A 26498-nucleotide genomic window follows, 5' to 3' on the forward strand; every position below is an offset into this window, starting at 1 on the left:
CCACGCGTGTGTGCGTGTGTGTGTGTGTGTGTCTGTGTGTGTGTGTGTCCCTGCCCCGCCTCTGGCACAAATGTCTTCTGCTCACTCAGCATCCTGGGTTCTAGGAATCATGGAACCCACATGGTCCACAAAGCCGGCAACGCATGTCAGCCGTACACTCGTCAACTTTCCTCTAAGCTCATTGTTTCATGGTTTTGTTCACTTCTGACGTTCATGCTCATTTAAGCAGCAGTTTCTTCCAAGTGACACGGTGCATGAAAGTGACAAGGGCAGCAATGACACCACGTCTTGTAAGGGTGGAGGATTCCATGTGAATGGCAGAGGTCCTCCAGCTTTTCAGAGGCATTTTACTGGCACTCATGACTTTACTTGCTGTAAAGACCTCTTCTAGCAAACCGCACACACTGTAGAAGAACACGGACCTTGAATAGGTTCATCTGGAATCTGACTCCAAAACCATAGTGTTTGTAACACAGCCAGGCCTGCAGCCAGGCCCCTTTTCCTCACACATGTCCTTATTCTACTCCAAGGAGCTCTGGGCCTTACAGTGATTCCCTCAGCTGACTACAGAAAGGCTCAAAACTGTTGCTCTCTAGTCCTGTTCCCACAGCAACTTCCTTCTGCTGGCTCCGGGTCCATTCCCTGGCGTGCTGCCTGCACAGTGGTTGTGGGACTGAGCGTCCCACCAGGCTTATTCCTGTAGCACTTGTGCACACATCGTGCTAGGGGACACTCACATACCCAGTGCCAACGTACGACAGTGCTAAGGCTTAAAGTCTTATGATCAGAAGCAGAACTCCTCTTGTTCAGCAGTTACTCTGGGACCAATATTTCCAATCACTGACTTAGACAATGCAGCACATACGACCCTCAGATGTTATGAAAGTCATCACATTCAATGCGCTGACCAATGATTCTTTTTAAGACACGCTGGCGAAAGCCAAGTCAAGCATTTCAGCGTCTTTCCCGTAAGTCTGCCCCTCAGTAAAAACACAGAAAAGAGAAGCATGCGGCAGGGTCACAGCACAGGAGACGGACATGAAGCAGCAGTGAGACCTGGTTCTGCGACTATAGGTCACCCCCTGGACCTGTGTCAGCAGTCCCAGGTGAAAAGTAGGCTCACCGACCTTCCCTACTTGCTTCTCAGGCTTTATAAAGACAAAAAATCATAATCGTAAACATGATTTTAAAAGTTTGAGTATTATCAAAATGATGATTCTGCTATTATTAATGAGCCCCCAGGGAGTCAGAAATTAACAGTGTAATAATACTTTATCTTCTATAATCAAGTTATTCCTTGCCTCTTGCTCCCTAATGGTGAGAAAAACCACTTCCAACTCCGACCAGCAATCCGAGAAAGGGTTTTGTCCTCTTTACACCACCTGCCGTCCCCGTGGAGAAGGGCCCCAGGGCCCTGGAGCCGAGCTCTGGTCTCCCTCTCAGACCCTGACGGACAGGTCACTTCACTGCCGTGGGCCCCGTGTCCTCGTCTTTGAGATTAGGCAGCAGTGACGCCAGCCCCTGGGGCACATACGCCCTCCGAGTGTCACCACTCAGCTGCGGTGCCTGTGGGATGACTGGTTGAGCTTTCACAAATTCAGTACAACTTTTACGTGAATGGACCTTTCATCAAAACGGCCTTAATTCACAGTGCCATCCAGTGCATGGCAGTTCACGTGTTTCCACGTCAGTCCATGTGCAGGAACACGAGGCCGCCAGGAGTCCCCCAGCGACGAGGGTGGTGGGCCCACACTGGTCCTTTGGAACCAGGGAAGCTGCGGGGACGGCCCCATCCCGCCGAGCCATTCTGCCACCACAGGTCCTGCCCAAGGGGACATGGACGGCAAGACGCCGGTCCCCACGGCGCAGGGGAGGGTCCACGCGCGTCCTCGCTCTCGTGGGGCTTCCATCTGACAAGGCCCCGCTGAGAGACGGACATTTCCTTCTGGGGCAGCCCTTCCGCGGCCACTGCTGACATGTGGTTTTCCTCACACTGTTGGGACAAAAGGAGCTGAGTTGGCACAGCCAGCCGCCCCGCTGTGGGGCTTCAGCGCCTCACCCGTGGGGCATGGGCCCGCGAGAACCCCCCTCAGCCGCGGAGCCGGGGCCGGACATGGGCGCTGCTCAGGGCGCTGCCGGCCGCCAGGGCGGCCGAGCCTGGGCCTGAGGCTGTGGGTGCCTGTGACACAGGCCCCGTGACACAGGCCCCGCATGCGGGCTGCATGTGCGCACATGGACGTGGCGAGGGGGCCACCGCCCAGGCCCGTGGGTACTGGCTCCCGTGCTCCTGAACCCTGTGGGGCGCGACTGACGCTCGTGTGCCCGGAACAGCCGCACGACACGACCACCACGAGTGAAAGCTCCACGAGCAACCACACGCTGGTCTGCTTCAAAGCAGTTGTCAGCAGGCACGAATCCTCTCCTACTGCTAAACACAACATCCTACTTTGTTAGCCACTTGTGTTTTAAATGAGTGAAAAATCTGCAGGTAAACCAAAGAAAACTCAAGTGATCAGTCACGAGCACAAAGTCAGGTAAAATGCCAACAACGGTGAAATTACCAAAGTTCAATCTGCTGATTCCAACTCTGTCGAAAGCTTGGTTACCATCCTAGAAGCAGAGCTATGGAAAACAAGGGTCACTGAACATGTTTTTACATAAAGGCAAAGGGTCATTTCACTATTTTTGAATTTAGAAACACAGGCTCTGCTCAGGCATGTACCTTGAAAGTATAGAAATGGCATTTTCTTCCTGAGTAAACAGTGATGCACACTTCTAATTATAATGGCCTCTTCCTGAGGTCATCACTTGACATCTGCCTTCTCAAACACATACACACAGTGACTTTGTCTACGACTCAGCCGCCGGTGAGCCGGGAGGCCAGATATGTGCAAATGAGAACAAGTTTCCATTCAGCCTTTACACAGAACTGACAGGAAAAAATGTTTTTTAAGGAAAAAATAACTTCAACGTTAACTTTCAGAAAGACTCTCACCTGACTTCTGTGACTGTACGAAAGAATGGGAATTTTGTCTGCAATTCTCATGTTTAACATCTTTTTTAAAAAAAATAAGGGTAACTCATGTGTTTTAGCTTTCAGTTGAGAGTATAAAACAAAATCTTTGCACAGAAAATCCCTAAGAAACCGAGAAGATCAAGAGTAAGACGCCTTCCTCTAGATGTTGGTAACAAGAGATTAGTTAGGTCAGTTGTTTAACTTCCTTTTTTCTGCTTCCCAGCTCTTTCTAAAACACATGGCATGGCATGAGAAAGCTGTGCTGGTTTCCACTTGATGAAACTCGGAGGTGGTGATGGGGAGAAAGGGCAGTACCCTCACTGAATCACGACAGCACAGTACAGGACAACATTCCACCATATTCTCACATAGGGTATTTTATTTATTTATGCATTTATTCATGCATTTATTTTTATTGCTATACTAAGCTCTTGAATTTAGTTGTTTCAAAAGTAATTTTTCCGAATGGATGGCATTTATACAGATCATTTCCTCAGCATGCAAAGCAAATCTTTCAATTGTTTAGTATTACCTGCTGACAACAGGGTGGGAGGTCCGAGCAGCCGCACCATTTAAGAGCCAGCTGACATCCTAGAAAGACTGGTTATTACGATGACGATGCTTTCATAATCAGCAAGACACAACAAATTTGAAAAGCTGATGGGAAAACTTGTTTTACCGTGAACACATTTGTATCTCTCTAAATGCAACATATGTGTGCGTGTTAATACAGAAGGAAAACAATAAAATGTGAACACTCCACTTAATATTTTTAAATGCCTTAAAAAAATTAACCAATTTCACTCTTAATAACCTGGGGGGAGGGGGAGAGTCAGAAAAAAATCATTTTAAAATTATTTTATAGGGCACAGTTCTTAGGCTATAATGTATAATCACCAAATTAATAATGTGGATTCCAAAACTGATCTGAGACACATAAGAACTAAAACACAAAACAAAACCCAATGAAGTTATCTGCCTGTCAGAGAAGCTGCCAGCACCAAGAGCACAACATGTACCTCAGCAGAATAACATAGGGAATATTATTTGTAAAATTCTGCCTTTAAAAAACTTGTATAATATGCAACTATATGAAATTATAAAATATACATGGTGATTTACAATTCAGAGTGTTTTCATATTATATCACTTAATTTTCTCAATAACCTCGAGAGATACACAGGCCAAAGGTTACTATTCCCATTCTACTGATGAAGAAAGGATCTCAGGAAGGTTAAAATACAGCTGTAGTAACTTAATAAACAGCAACTTTCTAAGAATCAATAAGGTGCCTGGGGAAGTTTTACATTTAACATAAAACAATTAAAAAGAAAAAAAAAAGGAGACTCGTGTAGACAGTTAAAAGCCAAGTAACATTAGGGAAAGTATATTTATATATTAGCACTATCACCTCTGCAAACAGCAACAGAAAATAAGAGGGCCTATAACTACAAAAGAAAATAGCTAATATGTTGAAGATCAGAAACAATAAAAAGGAAAACTATCCTTTTGTCTTCTTTGTTAGAGCATCAGAAAGATGTAAGAGGGCTCCACCACCGTCATGTGACCATGGAGCAAGGACAGTACAGGCTGTTCAGGAAGAAGTGTCCCCACAGGCACAGCCCCTACTGAGCGACAAGTCCACCTGATTCATCCTTAGAGTAAAAAGACTCCACCCACTAATACCCCAGTGCTGCTGAAGCCTATTTGAGGCCACTGCCACCTTGGAATGGTAAACCTATCAGGTAGATGCAGGGGGAGCTAAGATCTGATCAGCTGATCAAACAGATCCCTCAAAAATACAAAACCATTTAAAAATTACCCAAAACAGAACTCAAGACAGGGCTTTTCAGAAAGGCTTTCTTTCCCACTCATAATTTTGCTTCGAAATATTCACACACAATCAGGTCTTCCAAGTCATTCAACTTATTCCAAAGGCTTCTTAGACACTATTCCTCAATGGGGTTATATTTTGTTTTATTGTACCTAGTGTTAGATAGTAAGTGCACATATTAAACACATTAATTCCAATGAAACATATTAAACTCTTCACCTAGATTAGTCCTGGAAACAAAAAAGTGTGCATACCGTACTTTGATACATTCTAGCATTTAACAGACACTGTTTCTAAAGGCAATTAGCTGCAAAAGTTTATCAACCGGATTCAATCAAAGCTTGTTTCAGTTTTGCTTTACTGCTTTAAAACGAGTGAAACAGGAAGCAGCAGGCATCCCTTCCCTTCTAGCGCCTTTGCACTTGGCACCTGCAGGACGTTCAGGAAGCGATACCCCTTGAGGCTCGCCGGCAGCCAACACCCACATCCCTGCAGTGAGGGTCTCAACACGCCAACATCCCTTCAACAACAGCGCACCACGTTTTAGATCTGAAAGCAAAACGACACCCCTTCATTCATACTGAAATCAATATGACCAAACCAGTCAAATGAAAAGTAACTGTGAAAGCCAGACCAAGGACAAAAGAAAAAACAGGTACTGCAAGCAAGGATCATAGACGGCGAAGGCATCCCTCTGGCTCCCCTTGACCTCTGACATCACACTGCCAAACGCAAACAGAGTCCAATGCAAATGGGAGCTGGGATGCCAACCCCCTCATCACGTCAAACGTGCACAGTGTACAGGACCCCGCTCCTCATTTCAGTAAAGAAATACACATCGTGAGGCACACACCACAACACCTCTGTTCACGGAGAGTAGTCGAGGTAAGCTGTTTACAAACTAATAAAAGTATCTTGGGGTAAAATGGCCCCACACATCCCTGTGTACAGCAAAGAAATCAAAATCATAAAATGTATGTGATGTGTATTTTCCTTCCTCCCTTCCTGCCTTTATTTCACCCATTAGATTGTTCAATGTAACGCTCTTTATATGGGATGAAAGAAGTGACTTTGGGTAGTGAACACACAATGGGATATATAGACGAAGTATTACAGAATTGTACACCTGAAATCTATGTAATTTTACTAACCAATGTCACCCCAATAAATTTAATAAAAAGGAATGTTCAGTTTAATGATCATATAGAGCTTCAGATAGAACACTGAGATCCCCGCTATTCACAACAGCCAAAAGGTGGGAGCAACTCGAGTGGCCACCAACATATGCATGGATAAACAGAATGTGGTCCATCCCTACAATGGAATATCATCAGCCTTAAAAAGGAAGGAAATTCTCGTGCCTGTGACAATTTGGATGGACTTTGAAGACAGCGTGCTCAGTGTTAAAGTAAGCCAGTCTCAAAAGGACAATATGCGTAAATCTTCTTAGATGAGGTTACCAAGAGTCACCAAATCATAGGGACAAAGAGTAGAATAGTGGGTGCCCTGGGTTGGAGAGTTGTTTAATGGGTTTTGAGTTTCAGTTCGGGAAGATGAAAAACTCCAAAGATGAACAGTGATGATGGCTGCACAGCAGTGTGAATAGACTTCATGCCACAGAACTGTGCACTAAAAAATGGTTGAAATGGTAGATTTTAAGACAATGTGCCTTGCAGATTCTCTCATTATTTCCCACAACTCCAAATTAGGCTTCCAAATAACAAAACGTTCAGCAAATTGCCTGAGGTCCTCTTGCTGATGTGAGAAATCAGTTTCCAACTCTGGAAAAAGAATTGATAAATCACCACTTTTATTTCCTACAGACCAACGAGAATGAGTGAAGACTCAAAGTGCTTCTCAGAAAATCAGTGTGAGGGGAAGAAAATCAGGTTAGATGAAATGATGGATTCCTACTTATGAAATCGCTGTCTTTCGCTTTCTGACAGTGCTCTGGAAATTGGCCCCAAATGTACACAAGGAGGTCCGTACATGCTGCCTTCCGATCCGCGCTGCACGAATGATGGTTTCATGGGGCTATGCAAATGCAGCCGAATATGACCACAAGGGAGAGAAACGTGTGGACATCAGCCAGTTACATATTTCCAGCTGACTTAACCAACCTGATTCTTTAAACTGAAAATAGGGTATTGCACAATCAGTGAACACAAAATTTTTTTACTGTGCTGTCGTCCTGTTTGGACTGCAACCAAACACAAGGGGTGCTCTTCATAATCCCTGTATCTCCCCTCAGGAATACCGCACGCGCGTGTGCGTGTTTTCACAAAAACTACATAATGGGTATTTTATACTTTTATTCAAACCATATAGTTATGTTTGAATAAAAACATAACAGTAAAAGCTGGGATGCAGGATCATTAGCAGAAATTCCCCATTTTCGATATCGAGGCCACTTTCCAACATGGCCTGCCCCACGACTGCCACATCAGTCAGTCCTGAAAGGCCAAGTGAAAGGCCGTGGACACAGCCTGGTCTTCAATGTTAATCACAGCATTTTATGAAAGACGAGACGGGGAACACACACTGCACTTGGAAATGCCCGTCTGACTGTACATATGACAACACAGAACCCGTCCACAGAAACCCTGCCATTAATGCAAAGTACAGTTTTTAATGATGTGGAAATACATGTAAAGCGTGGATTAGAGTATCCCTTCAAAAAGGCCACTCTCTCAGTCCTTTCCATTCCTAGGCTGTTCAAAGCAGTGAGAAGCCCGCCCTTGGAAACACTCCCTACGGGCCAACCTTGCAGTGTTGGCAGGTCAGCGACACAGTGTAGCCCAAAGGACCGAGGGCCCTGGTTCAAACCCCCACGGGAAAGGGGGGCAGGGCATCGCACTCTTACACCTTCAAGGAATCCTGAACACACTCTTCAGTTTAAAAGATGAAGATGGAAGCTTCTCACTGATTATCACACTAAGCCTGGGCTTCAGTGAAGGACAACGTCCCCTGGTTCCTAGCCCCACGGCCCAGTCAGGCCCAACAGCTCCCCACCCAAAATGAGAAGTCTGGCAAACATCACACCAGTGTCAACAGACTGTGGGTCCCTGCCACACATAGCAATGACAGGCAGGAACAGGCACATGTCCCGCAAGGGACGGGATGGGGGCCGGCATGAGAGCGTTACCCCACCTGCCAGTCAGTCCGCAGAACGACACCCCCCCACATGCATCCACATTCCAACAAAAGCCATAAGACGAGTAAAGACCCCACGCCAAGTTCTTCCTAGTAACAGGTGACATGAGTGAGGAGAACACACAGCAACTAGCACATTGGACTGACGATTCTGTGACACGGAACGATGTTGAACTCTGGGCACAGCTATTCCGAGTGATTCCACCAAGAACCCTCCTTGCGCGACATCTGCTCCTTATACACAAAGGGGAACCGTCCTAACCACCTCCTCACGCTGCAACTCTACTTCCATTTCTTTTCCACGCATCAAAATCTCGAAATGATGACACTTTCTAGCCTGTCTGTTCCCGGGACATGTGTTCAAAGGCAAATTAACCAGCTTGGCACCCAGTTATTCCTATGCTACACTACAGGGTACCATCTCCATCCCAAACACTGTATTTCTTCACTGTGCATGCATGCATGCGTGTGTGTATACAGTATTTCCTCTACTCCTAGGCATACGTGCAAGAGAAATACAAACAGAAGTCCATACAATAAACCTGGACACAAATGCTCACAGCAGTGCTATTCATCGGAGGCCCAAATGTCCATCAGCTGATGAATGAACAAACAAAATGTGGCCTGTCCACACCATGGCACATTACTCAACAAAAAGAAAGCCAAAACATGGAGAATAGTATGCTAAATGAAAGCAGCCAGTCACAAAAGACTACATGAAGTACACTCATATGGAATGTCCAAAATGAATGAATCTGTAGAGAAATAAATATATTAGTGTTTTCCCAGTGTTGGGGGAGAGGAGAGGTGGAAATGGGGAGAATAACTAATCTTACTAACTGTACAAATTTAGGGAAATTAATATCAAACCAAAGCAAACAAACACAAAAAGCCTTTCTCCTTTACTGCTGGCCAAGCCCAAGCTCCCAGGGCATACGTGTCAAGCCCAGGGTGAGGCCCAGGTTCAATGTCCAGCGTCATGCCAAGCGTCAGACCCAGCGTCAAGGCCCAGGGTTAAGGCCCACGGTCAAGGCTCAGCGTCAGACCCAGGGTCAAGACCCAGGGTCAAGGCCCAGGGTCAAGGCCCAGGGTCATAACAAGCGTCAGACCCAGCGTCAAGGCCCAGCGTCGAGGCCCAGGGTCAAGGCCCAGGGTCGAGGCCCAGCATCAGGCCCAGCGTCAAGGCCCAGGGTCATACCAAGCGTCAGACCCAGGGTCAAGGCCCAGGGTCATACCAAGCGTCAGATCCAGGGTCAAGGCCCAGCATCAGGCCCAGGGTCAGGCCCAGGGTCAAGGCCCAGGGTCAAGGCCCAGGGTCAAGGCCCAGCGTCATACCAAGCATCAGATCCAGGGTCAAGGCCCAGCATCAGGCCCAGGGTCAGGCCCAGGGTCAAGGCCCAGGGTCGAGGCCCAGCATCAGGCCCAGCGTCAAGGCCCAGGGTCAAGGCCCAGCGTCAGACCCAGGGTCAGACCCAGGGTCAGGCCCAGGGTCGAGGCCCAGGGTCGAGGCCCAGCATCAGGCCCAGCGTCAAGGCCCAGGGTCATACCAAGCGTCAGACCCAGGGTCAAGGCCCAGGGTCATACCAAGCGTCAGACCCAGGGTCAAGGCCCAGGGTCAAGGCCAGCATCAGGCCCAGGGTCAAGGCCCAGGGTCAAGGCCCAGAGTCATACCAAGTGTCAGGCCCAGGGTCAAGGCCCAGCGTCAAGGCCCAGCGACAAGGCCCAGCGTCAAGGCCCAGGGTCGAGGCCCAGGGTCGAGGCCCAGCGTCAGGCCCAGCGTCAGGCCCAGCATCAGGCCCAGGGTAATGCCCAGGGTGAAGCCCAGGGTGAAGCCCAGGGTCAAGGCCCAGCTCAGGCCAAGCGTCAGACCCAGGGTCAAGGCCCAGGATCAAGGCCCACGGTGATGCCCAGGGTGAGGCCCGGGGTCCAGGCCATGCAACCCTCAGGGCCCCTGGCATACTGCAGCCCCCCGAGACCAGCACACGTCTGTCCTCTGACGCCCTCAGCCCTGCTGTTTCTCCGGCCTCAGCTGAACTGTGACTGCTCCATCCAGATGGTGTCAGCTTAGATGCTTTGTCTCACTGTCCTGTGCCTGAGTAGCAAAAATGTCCTTTTCCCCACTCACAGCCAAGTGTCCAGGACTGTCCCCAATAACCACACCCTGTTCCCCTGAGTATCAGCCTTTCTATTCCTTACTGATCCTTTTTCTCTTCCTCCAAAGTTAATCCCCTGACTGGGCTAATCCCTGAAATTACTCCTGAGCATCTCTCTCTTTTAGTATTTTATTAAACAAGAAGGATTTTACATGTTATCTCCATGCGATCTTTAATCCCAGCAAGCCGTTGCTTTTTCTGTTATCTATTCAGCCAACATTTCTTAGACACCTGTCCTACTTCACACAGTGCACTCGGATCTCCTCCCCAGCGCTCCTAAAATTCTGCTGGACGATCAGCCAAGCCTTTCCTGGGTCTCCATCTCTTTCTGCATCTCTGTAACATTGAACATTAATAGCCATGCTCTCCTTTCCTGCCACTTCTCTGACACTAGCCCCCTCCTCCTCCGTCCACTAGAATGCGGGTGCCGCCAGCCACGGTCCCAGGCTGCCCTCTTCCCTTCCCATATTCTCTCGTTGCGTAGAGCTTTGAGCACCATCTCCACGCAGAGGACTCACAAATAATGCAGCTACATCAATTATCCAGTTGTATAGACAAGAAAAGCCAGGCCTGCAGAAGTTAGAAGGCTGCCCAAGGTCACAAGGCCCAGGAAGCGGTGGACACAGGTACTAAATCCTGGCCACCTGACAGCAGAGCCCCGCTCCTCTGACAGTTACAGGTACAGCTCACTGCTCCCTGGGGCCCTTGCTCACGGACCACGTCCAGTTTTCAAGTCCTTTAGATACTTCAACCTGAACACACAGACTGCTTGTACCTCAAACACATGTCAATTCACCATCTTCCTTCATCAAAATCAGTCCTTGATTCTGACTTCTCAATTTCTTCCATGAAAACCCCATTTTCCCCAAACCTGTCACCCTTGTGACCTCACTCCTCGTCTTCCATCAACTGAAGATTTCAGAAGCTGATTCCTCACAGTCTGTGCCAGTCCATGACTCATTGCTTACAGTCACGTCCTGGGGCCCTCTCTCCCAGGTCCCCATGATATGTAAGCTGGTGTTCCCAACTTGGCATCAAAAGCACCTGGGGCGACAGGCCTTGCAGAGCAGGCACAAGCACCCCGCCTGCCTTTCTCCTACCCAGAAGCGCCATGGGACCCTGTCAAGAAGTGTCTCAGGCCCTGAATGAAAGATGCTAAATAAGCATGAGCTATGAGAAGTTTGCAGGACTCCGCTCTCGCTTCCCCTTCCTCCCCAAAGCCTGCTACAGAAGGTATGAGAGGTGTGCATGCCGAGTGGACAGACGCTGGACTCTCAAAGCCAAGTGCTATTTTTAAAACTGACCACTGTAGAAATCCACTGTTCACTGTAGATTTCTAATACATCTCTAAACCTGGATTTGTTTGGTTCAGATTATTCTAACACACACACACAGAAACCTACTCGTATATCTTCGAGTCTCCTACCTAAAATAGTTTCCTCAAGTTTACAAAAGATTGCCAGTATTTACTCCAATGAGTTCCCATTATTTTAAAGGATAGACTGCGCCGTCGTTCAGCCACCCCTGCCCACATCCTGGGGCTTCTCGTCGTGGTGTCCCTGGCAGATGACAGGCACTTTAGTGATTATTAGCACAAACAGAGGGTGCAGAGCCACAGGCAGCCCAGTACTGGTGTTGTCACTACAAGATGGTACACGTTGCCTTGCTTCCACGTAGACCTCGGCTTAACAAGTAGTCTGTTTTCCCTTTCCTCGATCATAAAGACACATAGAACACAGGAGGAAAAAGTCAACCCGAAGAATGTTCTTTACACAAAAACAATGACCAAGCATGCACGTTAGAGAGAAGCCGGCCTCAGTCCTAGTGACAGGAGACGAACAGCTAGCTCCCTCGGACAGCTTTTTCTCTGTCTCCCTTTCTACTAGAACGAAACTGGCCTGCAGTCCAGAGACCACACACAACAGGAGTGGACGCTGACTCAGAAATTCCACTTGTGGTCTGGACTGAGGGGTTTTCCCAGCCTCTGAAGTCAACAGAAAGCATTCTGCTCTACAAAGCTCCCACACCCCCTCGAGAACATTCCACCATAAAACATATGCATACTCGGAGTAAAGCAATGTTTCCCCTTTGGACTACAAGTTACACAGCCCTTAATGTTAATACAACTGGGGAGATCTTACAAGGTAATTTTTTTATATATATAGCTACTAAGATCTTTCTGAAAATAGGGGGAAATACTGCGTGGCTGAGTCTACCTCAGGAGGCTGAATATTTAAATCGAAGCCGTCTTCTAAATCAATAAGAGATTTTCTCACTATTTAAGTGAAGGAAATGAAGGGCTATTTTCTAACCATCAGCTGGTGCTAAGTTGTAAATTATATCACAGAATGCATCTGACTGTTAAATTTTAAGGTTTTCTTCAAAATCATATTTAAGTTCTGGGCCCCTAAATGTATTCATTTTTCATAATAAAATGTAGTTCTGGATGCCTTTATTCCTTCGTTTATTCCATTAATATCTGTAAAGGACAGAAAGGAAGTATTCTAGACACCGGGAACTCAAGAACTCACCGAATGATCTCAAAGCCATTTTTAGACATCATACTTTTGGTTTTGAACAGAAACCTACAAATATTTTTTGCAACAGTCATTAATCCAATATGGCAACCGAGAAGCTACATAGCTTCTCTTGTTATAAACAGAAACGGATTCCTTAGGGCACTTTTAATATCAAATGATTTTTTAAAAAATTTCTAATTATCCTCCTGTCCTTTATCTTCCACTTAATCCCTTTTTTTTTTTTTTTTTTTTGGTATCGCCCCAAAGCTTAATAAAACAAAATGTGAGGCTGGTAAGAAGTTGCTATTCTTCTCTTCTCAGCTGTTCATCCCCGATGACTGAGAGCTGCAGAATCCCACCTCACTTCATGCCTCCCGACAGATCTGGCTGCATGAAGGAGTCACGGGGGGAAATGTTTGCACGCTTTCATGAAACTTTATACTGGTGAGTCCAGTACTCCGGATTAAAAAGTATTTATCTACTTTTGAGTTCACTTTATTGACACTTTCTAATTTCCTTGCTTCTCACAAATCTTTTTTAATAATATCCTATTGATTTGTATCTTTACTAGCCATCGTTAAATTCAAAGCTGCTTATTTTCAAAACCCAGTTCAGACACCCGCTCCTGTAGTAAGTCCCCCCTTCCCGTTTAGCAGCCCAGCAGCGGGAGCAGTGAGCACGCCCACGGCGCCTCCCACCACCTCGCTGTCACGGGGTCCCCAGCGACTCCACCAAGCTGAAGGCTCTGACCAGCTACTTTGTTTATCCAGGACCCAGCCGAGGGTCTGGAACAGGATCAGTGTTTTCTGTGTTGTTGTTACATTGAAATTGAAATTCAGAGTCGTGCTCCCCAGAGCTCAGTTTCTGGGCATGCTTAAATGTCACGGGTGGAAATGCACACGACTAAGAGCAGGGTGTGGCCTGGCGGCATTTGTCAGGAATTTTGAAAGTTCAGGCCTCTAACCTATAAACTCTCCTTTATAACTATTTCCTAAGAAAAGAATCTGAAATCTGAAAAAGTTTTACAGAATAATATTTACTATTATGTTATTTATCATAGCAAAGAACAAAGTTTTTTTAAAAATACTAGCAATACTAAACTGATGTTTTACTCAGTGAACTATAATCCTTTAAGAATTCAAAGGATTTGTAGTAACATAGTGAAATTTTATAATATTAAACAGTACACAAAATTGTATATTTTAGTCCAGTATTCTGACACGTGAAAGAAAACAAAACGTTAACAGAGGTTGGGGAAATTGAACTCCAAACTCTTTTTTCTATTTTTCTGTATTTCCCCAGATTTTGTAATTAAAATACATATTTACAATATAATCTTTAAATGCATTCATACAAATTAGTAACAAATAATCAAAAATATATTTTAGTGGTATGTGCAAAGTGTACAATTCTCTCTGTACTTAACCAATATTTATGTACAGTCTTTAATATAAAAGCACATATAATTTGCTTAATTAAGATAATCACTTCTGCCAACATGCTTACAGCCTTTTAAAAATATTATTGGAGTGCTTTTATGAAAGGAATAGCATGTTTTCTTAAAAAAAAACAAAAAAATACATACTATATAGGTATGTGTACTGAAAGTTATAGAGTTGCAAAACCCCCAATTTCGTGCTACACATCACACAGCAACCTTTGGAGGGGACACAGATAGCACTTGAAAACTTGCACTCTGCTTTCAGAGCCTTCTGACACTGAAACAAGTCCTTTTTCCAGCACCCCATCAAGTGTCCGAACGGCCAGACACAGCAGTTATAACAGCTGGCCTAACCGCCTGTACTGAAAAATCATAATCTCTATGGGCAAATAATATCCATCACTTGTGTATCCAAAACTCTATAAAGTATCATCAAAACGCTTTTAAAAATGAGCCTCTTTAAAAGTGAAAAAGTAAGCACCTCTGGAGAACGGATCAAAATATTAAAAGCCAGTCCTTTTAGAATCAGTTAAGGATGGCGTGCGTGACCTGGGCCCACAGGCCAGGAGCCTGTCACCCCCACACTGAGGCAGTCCCCCATCGGCAGAGCAGCAAGGATGTGCATGTCCTTGCTCGAAAACTTACTGCATTACACAAACCCTTTCCAACAAAGACTCACTGGCCATCAGGAGATGATGAAATCATCTGAGAATTAGAAGCTGATTGATGGAGTGAGCGCATGTCGCTGACACGAGGCCCCCGCTCGGTTCACTTCCTTTCTGTATCACAGATCTCCGTTAGGCATCCGCTGATTTCGAGAGACAGAATCTTATTTATTCACTCATTCAACAAACGTTTACGAGTGTCTGCAATGCTGTAGTTACTGTGTGAGGCACAGACTCGAGGACGAGCTGAAAGCCATCCCCACTATGCTGAGATACGGAGGACTGCAGCACGAGGGGGAATGGAGGCATGAGTTCCTTGAGAAACATGAGAAAGCTGTTCAGGGAACCAGGGAAGTCACTTCTGGCGAGAGGAAGGGAGGAGAGGTGGAGAAGAAGTCAGAGCCGGCTTCCTGGAGGAGACAGCACCTGAACTGGTCGTCAAGGAGAGAGGACTGCAACAGGACAGGCGTGTCCATTCCATCTGGAGGGTGGAGTGGTGCTTTCTCCCTTCCCTTAACAAGCTGCTCGCTTTGCCGGGAAAACCACATCTCCCTTCTCTGCTGATCATTCAAGGCACATCCCACACAGGTGCCCTCGGGAAGCCTTCTGGGTCACCGCCTCCTCCAGCCATGTCTACAGGAGAGCCCCATGTCACAGCCTCCACGACCTGCGCTGTTTGCCAGGCTGTCCCCACATGCTGGACCCGAAATGCTCCAGGGGTATGTCTGCCTTTCATCTGCACATCCGAGGGCTTCATCAAGATGCCCAGCAGAGTGGGCCCCAAAAGGTCTAATGAAGATCTGAATAAATGAATGAACAATGTGGCAACTATCAGCTGGAAAACCTGGTTGAGAAGTTTTTTTAGAGGTGAATCAAGAAGAAAAGACAGCTCAAATCCAAATGGTTAAATCAAAAAGAGGGAGAGATGGAAAGGGTTTTGAGATGGGTTAAAAACCAGGGCTCAGGTATGTGGGAACCTGGGGACATCACGGCTCTACCCACAGGAGGGAGAGTTGGGGCCTGGATTACTAATGAAGAGACTGCAGCAGAAATTCAAGTTATCCCGGACATAGGCTCCAAAAATTGTAAAACGATTCCTTTCTCAAAACATCACATTTTAACACTAAAGCTGTATCGTGGCATATCTCAACTCTCAGAAGAAAAATCTGATTCATGTTCACTTACCATATTTACCTTTAATAAGATAGTTTTAAATAGCTTATTCTTGCTTCATTACAATGTGTATTCATCACCACCAATGGCATTTCTTCAAAAAGACAGAGAAGGAAAATAATTTGTTGCTAAAAAAATTCCAAATAATTTAAGCCTTCCCTACCTCTAAGGGAGAGCGTCAAATAATATAACTAATATGTGAGAATTAAGGCAGTTTATGTCTTGAATTTGTACAGATAAAACACAGGTAAAGTAAAATACAGTTTACCTAGATAATGACCGCATAGTTTCCCAGTGGTGACTGATTGGACAACTGAGACTAGCCAGGGAATCAAACAGCTCAGGGTGTGAAGAAAGGTCTCTCCCCTAAAACACTTGCAGGGAGTAAGGTACCAGCAGGGAGCGCACGAGTTGCTGCCCCATTAGACGGAATGTTCTGGTGACCATGTGAGAGGTGGGTTACTGGGTGCTTGACTGCTGCTTTATAATTAAATACGTATGATGTAAATGCCCATATCTGATTTCTATAATACAAAGTTTAATCCCTATGTAACCTACGGAAAGTAGAGACCTTAGGAGAGCAATTAGCTGAACATGCGCATCATGTGACAATGTCATCTGTATACCCACTTGCGCACCTAAGAGTTGTTTTTCCAACAAATATGATACATGACACTAGTATTTCTCTTTCAGTTGACACAGTTTTGTATGAATCTGACACACACAACAGTGTGCCCAAGAGGAAACAAACACACCTGTGTTCCCATCTTCTCTGGTTGAACAAGGGGAGCCAGAGAGACGCCTTCCTGAGCAGGTTTTTCTGGACTTGGGTTAAGGGCTGAAGTTTTCTTTTCAGCAGCTAGTGAATCATGCAGAAGAAGTAATATCAGCAACTTGCCGTGAATCGAGGTATTTTTAATCGGGTAATGAATTAAGTTTACAAAACACTGCAATCTTCTGCAACCATTTTCCTTCCATTCTTAACAAGATTTTTCACGACATTGCTTCCCCTCCAGAAAACAACAGGAGGACCCCTTGAAGATCTCAAGCTTCAGTGTGATCTGGTGTTAATGCAGCAATCCAAACGCTATCTTCTCTCACAAGTGGGAACTCCAAATAAATTTTCCCAAAGAAATACTCAACTCTCTATGCTGCACTGGCAAACACAGAGGCGGAGACAGTGCTTTTCACCAAGGAGTCCCGTTCCTGGGAGGTCAGGCAGGTCCACACAGAAAGGCTGCGTTCCCTGTGAGCCATCAGTGGGATGTGACCAGCTGAAAGACCTGACCAGCTGAAACACTGGCTGGAGAGCCCAAGGAAACTGGGCTGAAATTCTGACCCTGCGCTTACTAACGATGGCACGCAAAGCCTCAGCTCCCCTATCTGAAAACAGAGATGAGATGGTCTCATCTCGCTGGAGGATGCAGTGTGGGTTAAATAAGACAGAGGGTCTTGTAAATATATACCTGTCACTTCGATATGTACCTGTCACTCACGAGGTTCTCTTTAAGTAACGTGAGGGACATTTCTATTATGTCATTATTATTATTATCAGTGACTTTGGTAATCACCAAGTTTGAAGAATTTCAAAGGAGAACGCAGTCCCAGAAAGGGGCTCACAGAAGGAAAACAGCAGTGATACTGTTGCTCTGGGGAAAATTGTAACAATCCATAAGACATTTGGAAACAAAACCGAACAAACAACAAAAGCTGTGCTCTCTCCTCTCCAAACTCCTGTTTCCCCATCCCAGAATAAGAGACAAGTTCTGGCACAGGAAAGGGCTATGAATTCACCCTAAGAAGTATTGTTGTATCTGCCTTAACCAGAATCACAGGAATTTTGTTGTCTATAATTTTTTCCCTACTTCATTTAAAATTATTTTATTCTAAAAATAATTTTATACTGATAGTTGCAACAAATTTACCATATGAATAAAATAACATTTTCATTATAATCCGATATTTAAACTATTTTGAATAATCCCTCCAAATTGTTTGCTTACATCTTGGTACTGGAGCCCCACTTGCGTTACAATTCTAAAAGTTCACTGAAATTCCTGTCAGAGACCTCCTTCACCCCCCAGGCAGAATAATCTCCCCCTCCTTTGAAAACCCACAGCTCTTTATTCGCTAGACTCACAACACCACGCATGTCTCCTAGACATCTCTTTGCGTACATAAATCTTACTTTTGTTACACTCTGCCCATTGTAGTCATTTCAATGTTTATTAAAAACACGTATCTGAATGTGTTTAGTAATCCATAAAGTAACATGAAATATAAATTACTATTATAAAGGTATCATGTTTTAGACTAAAACCATTGCTGAGACTCCATTTACTGTATCACACCAAAGTTTACTAAATGATACTGTAACTTAAAAGCTTTACCACAGCCTCTTATGCAAACAATCATTAATTGGTCACCAATAAATATAAGATAACATTGTACACACTACGCCCTAATAAATGAAGAGGGACAGATGTTAAAAAAAATACCAACCCAGCTCTAGAGACACTGGCGGTCGGCCAGCCACAGTGTCTGCCCAAGGAAGACTTAAAAATTAATTAAAATTCTAGTTAACAAAAGAAGTTAAATGCCCAAGAAAATGCTAGTATGTGCTTTACCGCAATTCACAATTAACATTAAGAGAACCCATAAAAAGTAATTAACTACTAAATTATTAATTTTGACATTGAGGTGATTCAGTATTTCAATGGAAATGAAGAGTATGGATCTAACTGGACACACAAGAGGTTCTCAGGGGCTGTGTCTGTTGCGTAATTGGTCAGGGGGAGGTAACACTAGCCATCAGCACACAGAAAGCTACCTGACCACCATATTCTACGAAGTTTGCCTTCCCTAGTGATGGTGCACACAGAAAGGACTTTTATGATCTCCTGGAAACACAGATACGCACACTTTTATCTTTTGGTCCTAACTGGTTTTGAATGTTGCTAATATTCTCATTCACCAAAAGAGGAAAATAAATGCCTAACAGCAAGGCTTAGGTACGAATGTAAACACAATTAAACATAACTAAAGAACAAAATGATAGGATGTTACAGGCCACTTTGGGGCCCAATGACTGAAGAGTTGGAGAGAGTTCACGTACAAAAATGAAAACGATTCACTAATTTTTCTTAAAACGGTGTTCGAGCCAGGAAACTTTCAAAAATTAATATTAATTTGCCTAATTAGTTTCAAATTGCCAAATTAATAATGTATATTCAGAACAAGCTGATTCATCTACACCATCTCAGTTCTACTTCTGCTTCAAGACAAGTAACCATGAGGCTGAGAAATTACAGTAATTTCTGGACTCTCTGAATGCCAAAAAAAGGAGAAGTAACAGGCATTAGTTATCGACGTCCCTGTTCTAACACAGAAGACTTAGGGACATATATGCAGCATTCAGAATTCATAGCTGAGGCCCAGTTTTGTGGAAGTGGTCAAATCGTTTTATAAATTCCTGATCCACCTTCTACTAGTATAATCAGTCTAAGAATTAACAAAACTAGTAAAATCAAAGAATACCAAAATGATTTAACTGTATTATATGTGAAGTTTTACAGAAATATAAAATGAATCCCCCTTCTAACTTCTCCACTGCAGCAGAGATAAAATATACTTGTCACCGCATATACTATACTTCTATTGTAACTTACTGTATTTTATAAAAAGAATGACTCCAGGCATCTCAGACTCTCTGTAATAAGAAGTGGTTTCTAATGGTCAAAAAATACACTGAGAAATGAAAATACGTCATTCTGACCATAAAAACATCTTTCACCACAGGGAGCTTCAAAAGGTGAAGTCCATCCCATGTACTAAAGACACCTGCCATCAGGACGGTCAGCCACCAGTTCTGAACTCAGCCCCAGCGGCGCATGGACCTTCCAGAACCCGACAATACCTTAGTTATAATCATGTCAAAATAGGCAAAATATCAAGACAGCAGGCCAAATTAGCACTTGCCGAGCACTAACCTATTTGGGATCAAACTGATGTAACTTTTAATTCTCATGGTAAAAATGAGATAAAATTCGATTACCACTACCATTTCCTAAGCATGTCTTCTATTTCTACCTAACAAAAAAACTTTTTAGAAGACAGAAATTACATATAAAACATCATGTTTGGGATTTTTTTACTTTATTTTATATTTTTAAAACAAGCCAATTAGATATGAGTGCACTTATCTGTCTGATGGGTATTGCACAAGGAAGGCTGTGTATGCAAAGTGTGAACTCAAAAGGAAAGAAATTCTTCAGCAGACTGAGTCTCCCAAATACGGTGTGGGTGCCTAACAGCTGAGAGGAAATGCAGCTCAGACCGTCTGCTGGAAATCCAGTACGACCCAGGCACGGAAAAATGCCTGGCTGACAGTGTCACTGGATGTGCAAATCTGTGCAGGAACGCAGCCATATTTTTGGCAATTCCCTTATGGTCTTAGATGATGATTACTGACAGTGGCCTTCTTTTCAGTTGTAATGTCACATTTAAAGACCATTATTTAAGTTGAAGGACCTGCCTGGTCGTTAAAACAAATAGGCTTAAAGCTTGGATTTACAAAGCATGGTATTTAAAATAAAAAAAAAAAATTGTACAAAAATATTGTATGTTCCACAGAAACTTCCATATGCAGCCAAAACAAACAAACAAACAAACAAAAACAACAAATACAGGACTTTAGAAAAAAAAAGCAGGCTATTTTGCACTTCATTCTACGTTTCCCTTTAAATATTTATTTATTTAATTAATTTATTTATAAAAGTTGTGTCTTGGGATCATTATATTCTGAGAAGAGAGTGTTTTTAAAGGAGAATTCATCTTTTAAGCCTATGCTCTGAAAACACTACATTACCGTTTACTTCACAGTCAGTATTTGGCTCTTCGAAACAAACTAGGCACCTCCTTTCCAAACCATTTCAGAGACACATGTGATCTGGTCACTCTACCAAACCATCCTGTGTTCTCAGTGCTGTGGAATGTTGTTACAAAATGAAGCGTGGCATTTTTCCTTTAAGAGCTTGTAATTTACTAGGGTATAGGTGAGTCAACTGTACACATTCAAAGGTACCAATATTCTATTATATAATCAGCTCTAATTGTTTTGGTGATGTAAAATAAAGTGAATATTTTGAAGGAAAAGTGCTGTCATATTTTACAGGTGAGCAGTAACAGATAAAATTGTTGCAGCACTTTGCAATTTAAGAAGTGATCCCCATTACACTTCACTGAATCCTCAGAGCACCCGTGACACCTGATGGTTATTCCCACCCCATCTTATTGGTGAAGAACTCGCGATCAAGAAAAGGTAAGCAACTGAGCCAACTGTACACCCTGAGCAGCAGAGCCAAGACTCAGAGTGGGTTCCCTTAGCTAATAGAGGCTGCCGCTGCATTTATAATCTTCACATTCTTTCATGGAGGCCATCTGGCTACTCCTTACAACCACCCAATGAGCTCGCAGCAGCTAACATCCAGTGAGTGGCAGTAGCTGTTCCACACCGTGGGAACTCATTCACTCCTCACAACCCCGATGAAAGGGAGAGTTCCAGTATGGCCCCATGCTACAGATGACAAAAGTGACGCTCACATCAGCTGCCCGGGCTCACACAGCTACCGGGTAAGGGAACGAAGAGGAACGAAGTTCACACGCAGGGCATCTGCTCCTTCACCCCTCACTCCAGCGTGTTAACAGAACAGGCGCAGAAACTGGACCAAAGTCAGAGGAGAGAACCTCGCAGAGGGAAGACAGGAAGCCCGCCTTCTGGCTCTCCACCCTCTGAACTGCTAAGTGCATCTGGGACAACTGGAAGCATTACATGCAGAAAGGGCTGGGTGGCTTTGAATGCAGACTGGTCCTTAAGCAGAGCATGAGCAGGTGAGGGACATGGAGGGCAGGTGACAGGAGGAGTACAATGTCCTTGGGCCTTCTCACGGCCTCTATAAGCAGGAGCAGGGGGCGAAGGATGGCTGTGATGAGGTCATCAGTAAACATGCTCTACAACAGGACTCACTCGTTTGCAGGAAAAACTTAAAGCCACAGAAAGACAGGTGTTGTAATGCTTCCCAAAGGAGTGACACTCCCCCAAAAGAAGAAATCATACAAGCACCGAGAGCACTGAACTCCGCATTTCCCTTTTTTTCACTAAAATGTCATTTGCAGATCAGCAAGTCCTCTTCCCTGCGGAGTCAGAGAAGGGGGAAGGGCCATAACTGAGCCTACACACCTGTCATCTGGGGTGCTGGCCGCCTTACACACAGACCTTCCTCAGAACCCCTGAAAGTCGGGGGCAGGGGGAGGACATCAGAACAAAAATGCCAGTGGAGCCAGTACACTGAAAGGCCAGTCTAAACCTGACATCCATGGTAAAAGTAGAATTCACAACCAATGGAGAAAGAAGTCATGGCAGAGACCGAGCACAGTGACGCCAGGACACCAGGCAGCAGCGCTCTTCAGGAGGCAGATTAAGTGAGGAAAACAAACCCAACGGAATTGCTCTTCTCAGTACTTAAAATAAACTGTGTCACTGACACGGGCTTACAGTCTGGCAGTCTGTTCATTTTAACTTCACTTTTCTTTCATTAAACCATAAATTCCCACGGAAACACCTCCGACATGTGCGCACAATAACTCGAATGCCTAACATTGCAGTGAAAGCACCTCTGCGAGTCCAAAGTGACAGGAATGCAGGGAGGGCCGCCACGTCCCCGCTTGTGTCAACAGCTATTTTATGAGTATGAACTGTCTCTGTGGCCAGTAAGCTTGTACAAAATCCATTCCGAGTCTGTGAGAAGCCTAGTGTGGAAGACGAAGGAAAGGTCTGAAGTGCACGCAGAACATGAAAAGCAAGCTGGACTTCCTAGAATGTAGCAGTCAAATGCTTCCTCCCAAAGCCATTAGCGTCAAACAGACCTCGATGGATTAAGTTCAAGTGTAACCACAATTGAAATATATGATTCAGCTGAGCTCTGACCTATTTCTCTTCTCAAAAGCAAAAGGGAATAATGACAGTCGTGAGACTTACATTTTTCAATTACAGCGTTTTTCTGGATGTTATTTTCCAGTACAGCTAAAGGCCAAATTCACTTAGTGACGTTTATTTGCTTTAAAATAGAGTTATTTCTGTTACTGCTCATAGGATAAAATTTTTATAACAATTAAATTATATTCATTTATTTTCAAACTGTACAGACCAAGAGGCATTCAGGAAGGAAATAATGTCAATATGTAATAATACCTAAGTCTATAATTCAGTTACAACTACATGATACACGAGAACCAACAGTCAGCATGAAAAATACGAAATTAATCGCGCGTGTGGTTGCCAACACCTACCCCTGGCAGAGAGCTTCTTGGTGTTGATGATTTTTGCAGCATACTCTTGTCCAGTAGGGATTTTCACACATCTTCTCACCACTGAGAAAGCGCCCCTGGAAACCACAAATCAACAGGTCATCAATATAATCAGCTCTGAGAGTCATTGAAAATGACACCAATCTGGGCATTTGTACTGAATTCAGTGAATTTTCAAATGAGTGCACTACAGTAACGTCCAGGAAATGAGCAATTCCTCATGGAAACCTAGACCTTCTTTAATGCTGAGGAATAAAAGTAAATTTAAAAATTTTATTTACCCAGAAATACACATCAATCAACAAAAACAAAAGAAATGCCAGTTATGAGGCTTTTCTTTGCCCACGAAACCTGAAAACCATTGACAATTCACATTCACCCAGCACCAAATGCTGAGAAAAAACCCTGCAAAGAGCAGAGCTGAGGAAGAGCAGCAAAAATCTGCTGCCTATTTATTTTGGTAGGAAAAAAAAAAATTAATGTGGCTCCAAGTAAATAAACATGGCGACTGTTTTCATTAAAATATAAATCTTAGGAACATTTGTGTGGTTTAACGAATTCTGGTGTGCTGATTTCTGTGTGTCCTTTTTTGGGCTGGGGGAGGGGAGAGATTTAAATAAAGCTGCACTTCCGACATATTCTCCATGTTCGAACAGCAAACAATACATAAACCTGTGAGGATACAATGTTCATTCCATTGAAAAGATACTTCCATTTCCTTGCGTTGAGCTGCGGGAAACCACACCGCACACCTAAGCGCACCCTTCCATCGCCGACAGCGGAAACCGCGGCGGAGGACTGGGTTCGGGTCGGACGCCGCCTAAGTCGCAGAGCAGCATCGCGGTCCCCAGCGGGGCCCGGGCCCGGCACGTCCCCCGCGGTCGAGGCGCGCTCGGCGCCAGGCCACCCGGGCGCCCCCCGCGCGGAAGTCCTCCCGGGCCGGCGGGGATGCGCGCGAGCCCCGCGAGGGGATAACACGGAGCCAGCGGGCGAGCGTGACAGTGGGGCGCGGCACGGTCGGGCGTGGAACTCCGGGCTCATCACGCACCGCGGGGACAGCGCGTCCCCGCTCCGCGCGTGGTCGACCCGCGGCTCCGGAGGCATCTCGGCTTACACAGAACGGTCTGCGCTGCGTCCACGCGCGTCGCCGGCTGCCAGCCGCGGCTGCGGGCCGCCTGGGCTCGGCGCGCGCGGGCGAGGGCAGGGTCCCCGAGGCGCCCGCGCCCCTGCCCGGCCCTTCCTCCGCCCCCGCCGCCCGGCGCCGCGCTTACTTTCCGAGCTCCTCGAAGAGCTGGTACTCGTCCGTGAACCGGGTGCAGGTGGTGGTGGACGCCATCCTCGGGCCGGCTGCCCGGCTGGCGCTGTCCCCGGCCGGGCTGTCCCCGGGCCCGACAGTGGCCGGCCGCGGGGGGCGCGCGGGGCGGGGGCGACCAGAGAGGGCGGCGCGGGCTCCTGCTCCTCCGCGCCGAGGTCCCGCCGCTCCTCCCGACGCCGCGCCGCCCTCTTCCAGCCCCGGCCCCCAGATGCAGGGGAGCGCGCTCGGTAACAGCGGCCTGCAAATGGAAAACCGCCGGCGCGGGGCGAGCCGCGAGCAGCCAGCAGCTGCGATGATCTCCCGGCCTGCGGGCGGGGCGGAGGCGGGAGGGAGCCGGGAGGAGGCTGGGCCCGGGGCGGGCCCGGGGCGGGGCTCCAGCCGAGGGCGGGGCAGAGCCGGGGCGTGGCCAAGGGCCGGGGGCGGGGCGGGAGGCGGGGGGCGGGGCCGGGGATCCCGCCCCGAGGGCCAGGGTCTGGATACGGGGCGGAGCCGCGGGCCGGGATCGGAAATAGAGGCTCAGGGCGCAGCCAAAGGCCCGGGTGGCAGCGCGGGCCCGGGGGGCGGGGCTGGGGCTTTTGGCCCGAGGGGCCTGGGGGTGGGGCGGGACCGAAAGCTGGGTGGGAGGTGGAGACTGGGGGGCGTGGCCAGGGCAGGGGCGGGGGCCTAGGGCCGAGAGAGAGAGGTTTAGGGTGGGGCGTAGGGCTTGGGGCGGGGAGACAGGCGGGGCCAGGCTGAGGCCCCGAGGGCCGGGTTTGGGGGCGGGGCCTAGGACCGGGGCGGGGCTCCTGCCCGACGGCCTGGAGGCGGGGCGTGGCCCAAGGCCGGGGGAGGTGGAGATTCGGGTCCCAGGGGCGGGGACTATGGCTGGAGGCGGGTCAGGGGAGGGGCCCAGGGTCGGGGCGACGGCGGGGCGGAGGCTGCAGGCCCCAGGCCCGCCGCCTCCTGCGGGCGCCCTCTCTCGTGGATCTCCTCGCGGGCCCCGCACTCCATCAGCGAGCCCAGTCTCGTGCCCTCGTGCGCCTCACGCGCGCCAGTGTAGGAAGAGGGCGAGTGGTTGCAGGTGATCGAGGCCCTGGCTTCCCTCGGGCGGTGCATCACCGCGAGGTGCTGCCAGGGTCGCGCAAAGGCGAGGGGCGCCGTGCGTGGGGTCGCGGGTTGTTTGCAGAGGGGGTCCCGGCCCCCGTGCCCAGGGCCCCCCGGCCCCTCAGCGAGGGCGACCCCTCCCGGGCGGCGCTCCCCGTCCGACAGGACGGCCCCTCGTCTCCTGTCCCCGCCGTCTCCCAGGGCGCGAGGCTCAGACTCGGGCCACCCCCGAAGGCCTCGGCTTCGGCCATCACGTTAACGAAACGAAAGCAAAAACGCCGCCACCAGCCACACCTCCGCTCCTAAGGGACTCGCTGTCACCTGAACAAGTTCGGAGAGGATGGCGGTTCTCGCGAGATTGTGCTGCGCGGTTGGGGGGCGGAGCGTCAGGAAGGCGGGGTGTCGGTCACGCGAGCTTGTGGGCTGATGTCAGCCACCTCACGTGAGCACGCCTCGCCTGACCCCTTTGCAAAGGGAAAAAAGCAGAGGAGAGGTCATGTGCTTTGCTCGCGTGCTCGAGGCTCTGCCAGGTGGTACACGTGAGTGTCCTGCGTGACGCTGTGGGAAAACCACCCGGCAGTTCAGGACCGTCCTGCTGATTAGCGGACGTTGTTTCCAGTAAAAACGAGAAAAGAATCGTGCGTTACGTTTACACAGTAGGTAAATTGCTCGGGGCTTCCCTTCAGTCCTATGCCTTTAATAAACTACAAAATTGTAAGTTTAGAGACGGACCAAAACCAAAAGAATTATGAAAGGTCTTTGCCAAATTACTGCCTTTTGC

General features: G+C 46.9%; 1 protein-coding gene across 14 annotated transcripts in view; it reads right to left on the bottom strand.

The window, feature by feature from the left end:
* The window catches only part of CAMK2D (calcium/calmodulin dependent protein kinase II delta), a gene marked incomplete at its 3' end in the record, with an annotated part of 206572 nt that extends 181617 nt beyond the window's left edge, over positions 1–24955 (bottom strand). For 13 of the 14 annotated variants that reach the window (XM_081077256.1, XM_081077266.1, XM_081077260.1 and 10 more), the window contains exons 1-2: positions 24591–24796; positions 23302–23396 (exon numbers count right to left, since the gene is read on the bottom strand). In XM_081077256.1, coding sequence (XP_080933382.1) covers positions 23302–23396; positions 24591–24655 — 160 coding nt within the window. In that variant the 5' untranslated portion in view covers positions 24656–24796. Of the gene's footprint in view, positions 1–23301; positions 23397–24590 lie in introns of all 14 variants that reach the window. The other variant, XM_081077257.1, reaches the window with a different exon arrangement.
* Positions 24956–26498: the final 1543 nt, after the last annotated feature.

This window comes from Rhinolophus hipposideros (assembly GCF_964194185.1).
Source record: "Rhinolophus hipposideros genome assembly, chromosome: 16".
Classification (NCBI taxonomy): Eukaryota; Metazoa; Chordata; class Mammalia; order Chiroptera; family Rhinolophidae; genus Rhinolophus; species Rhinolophus hipposideros.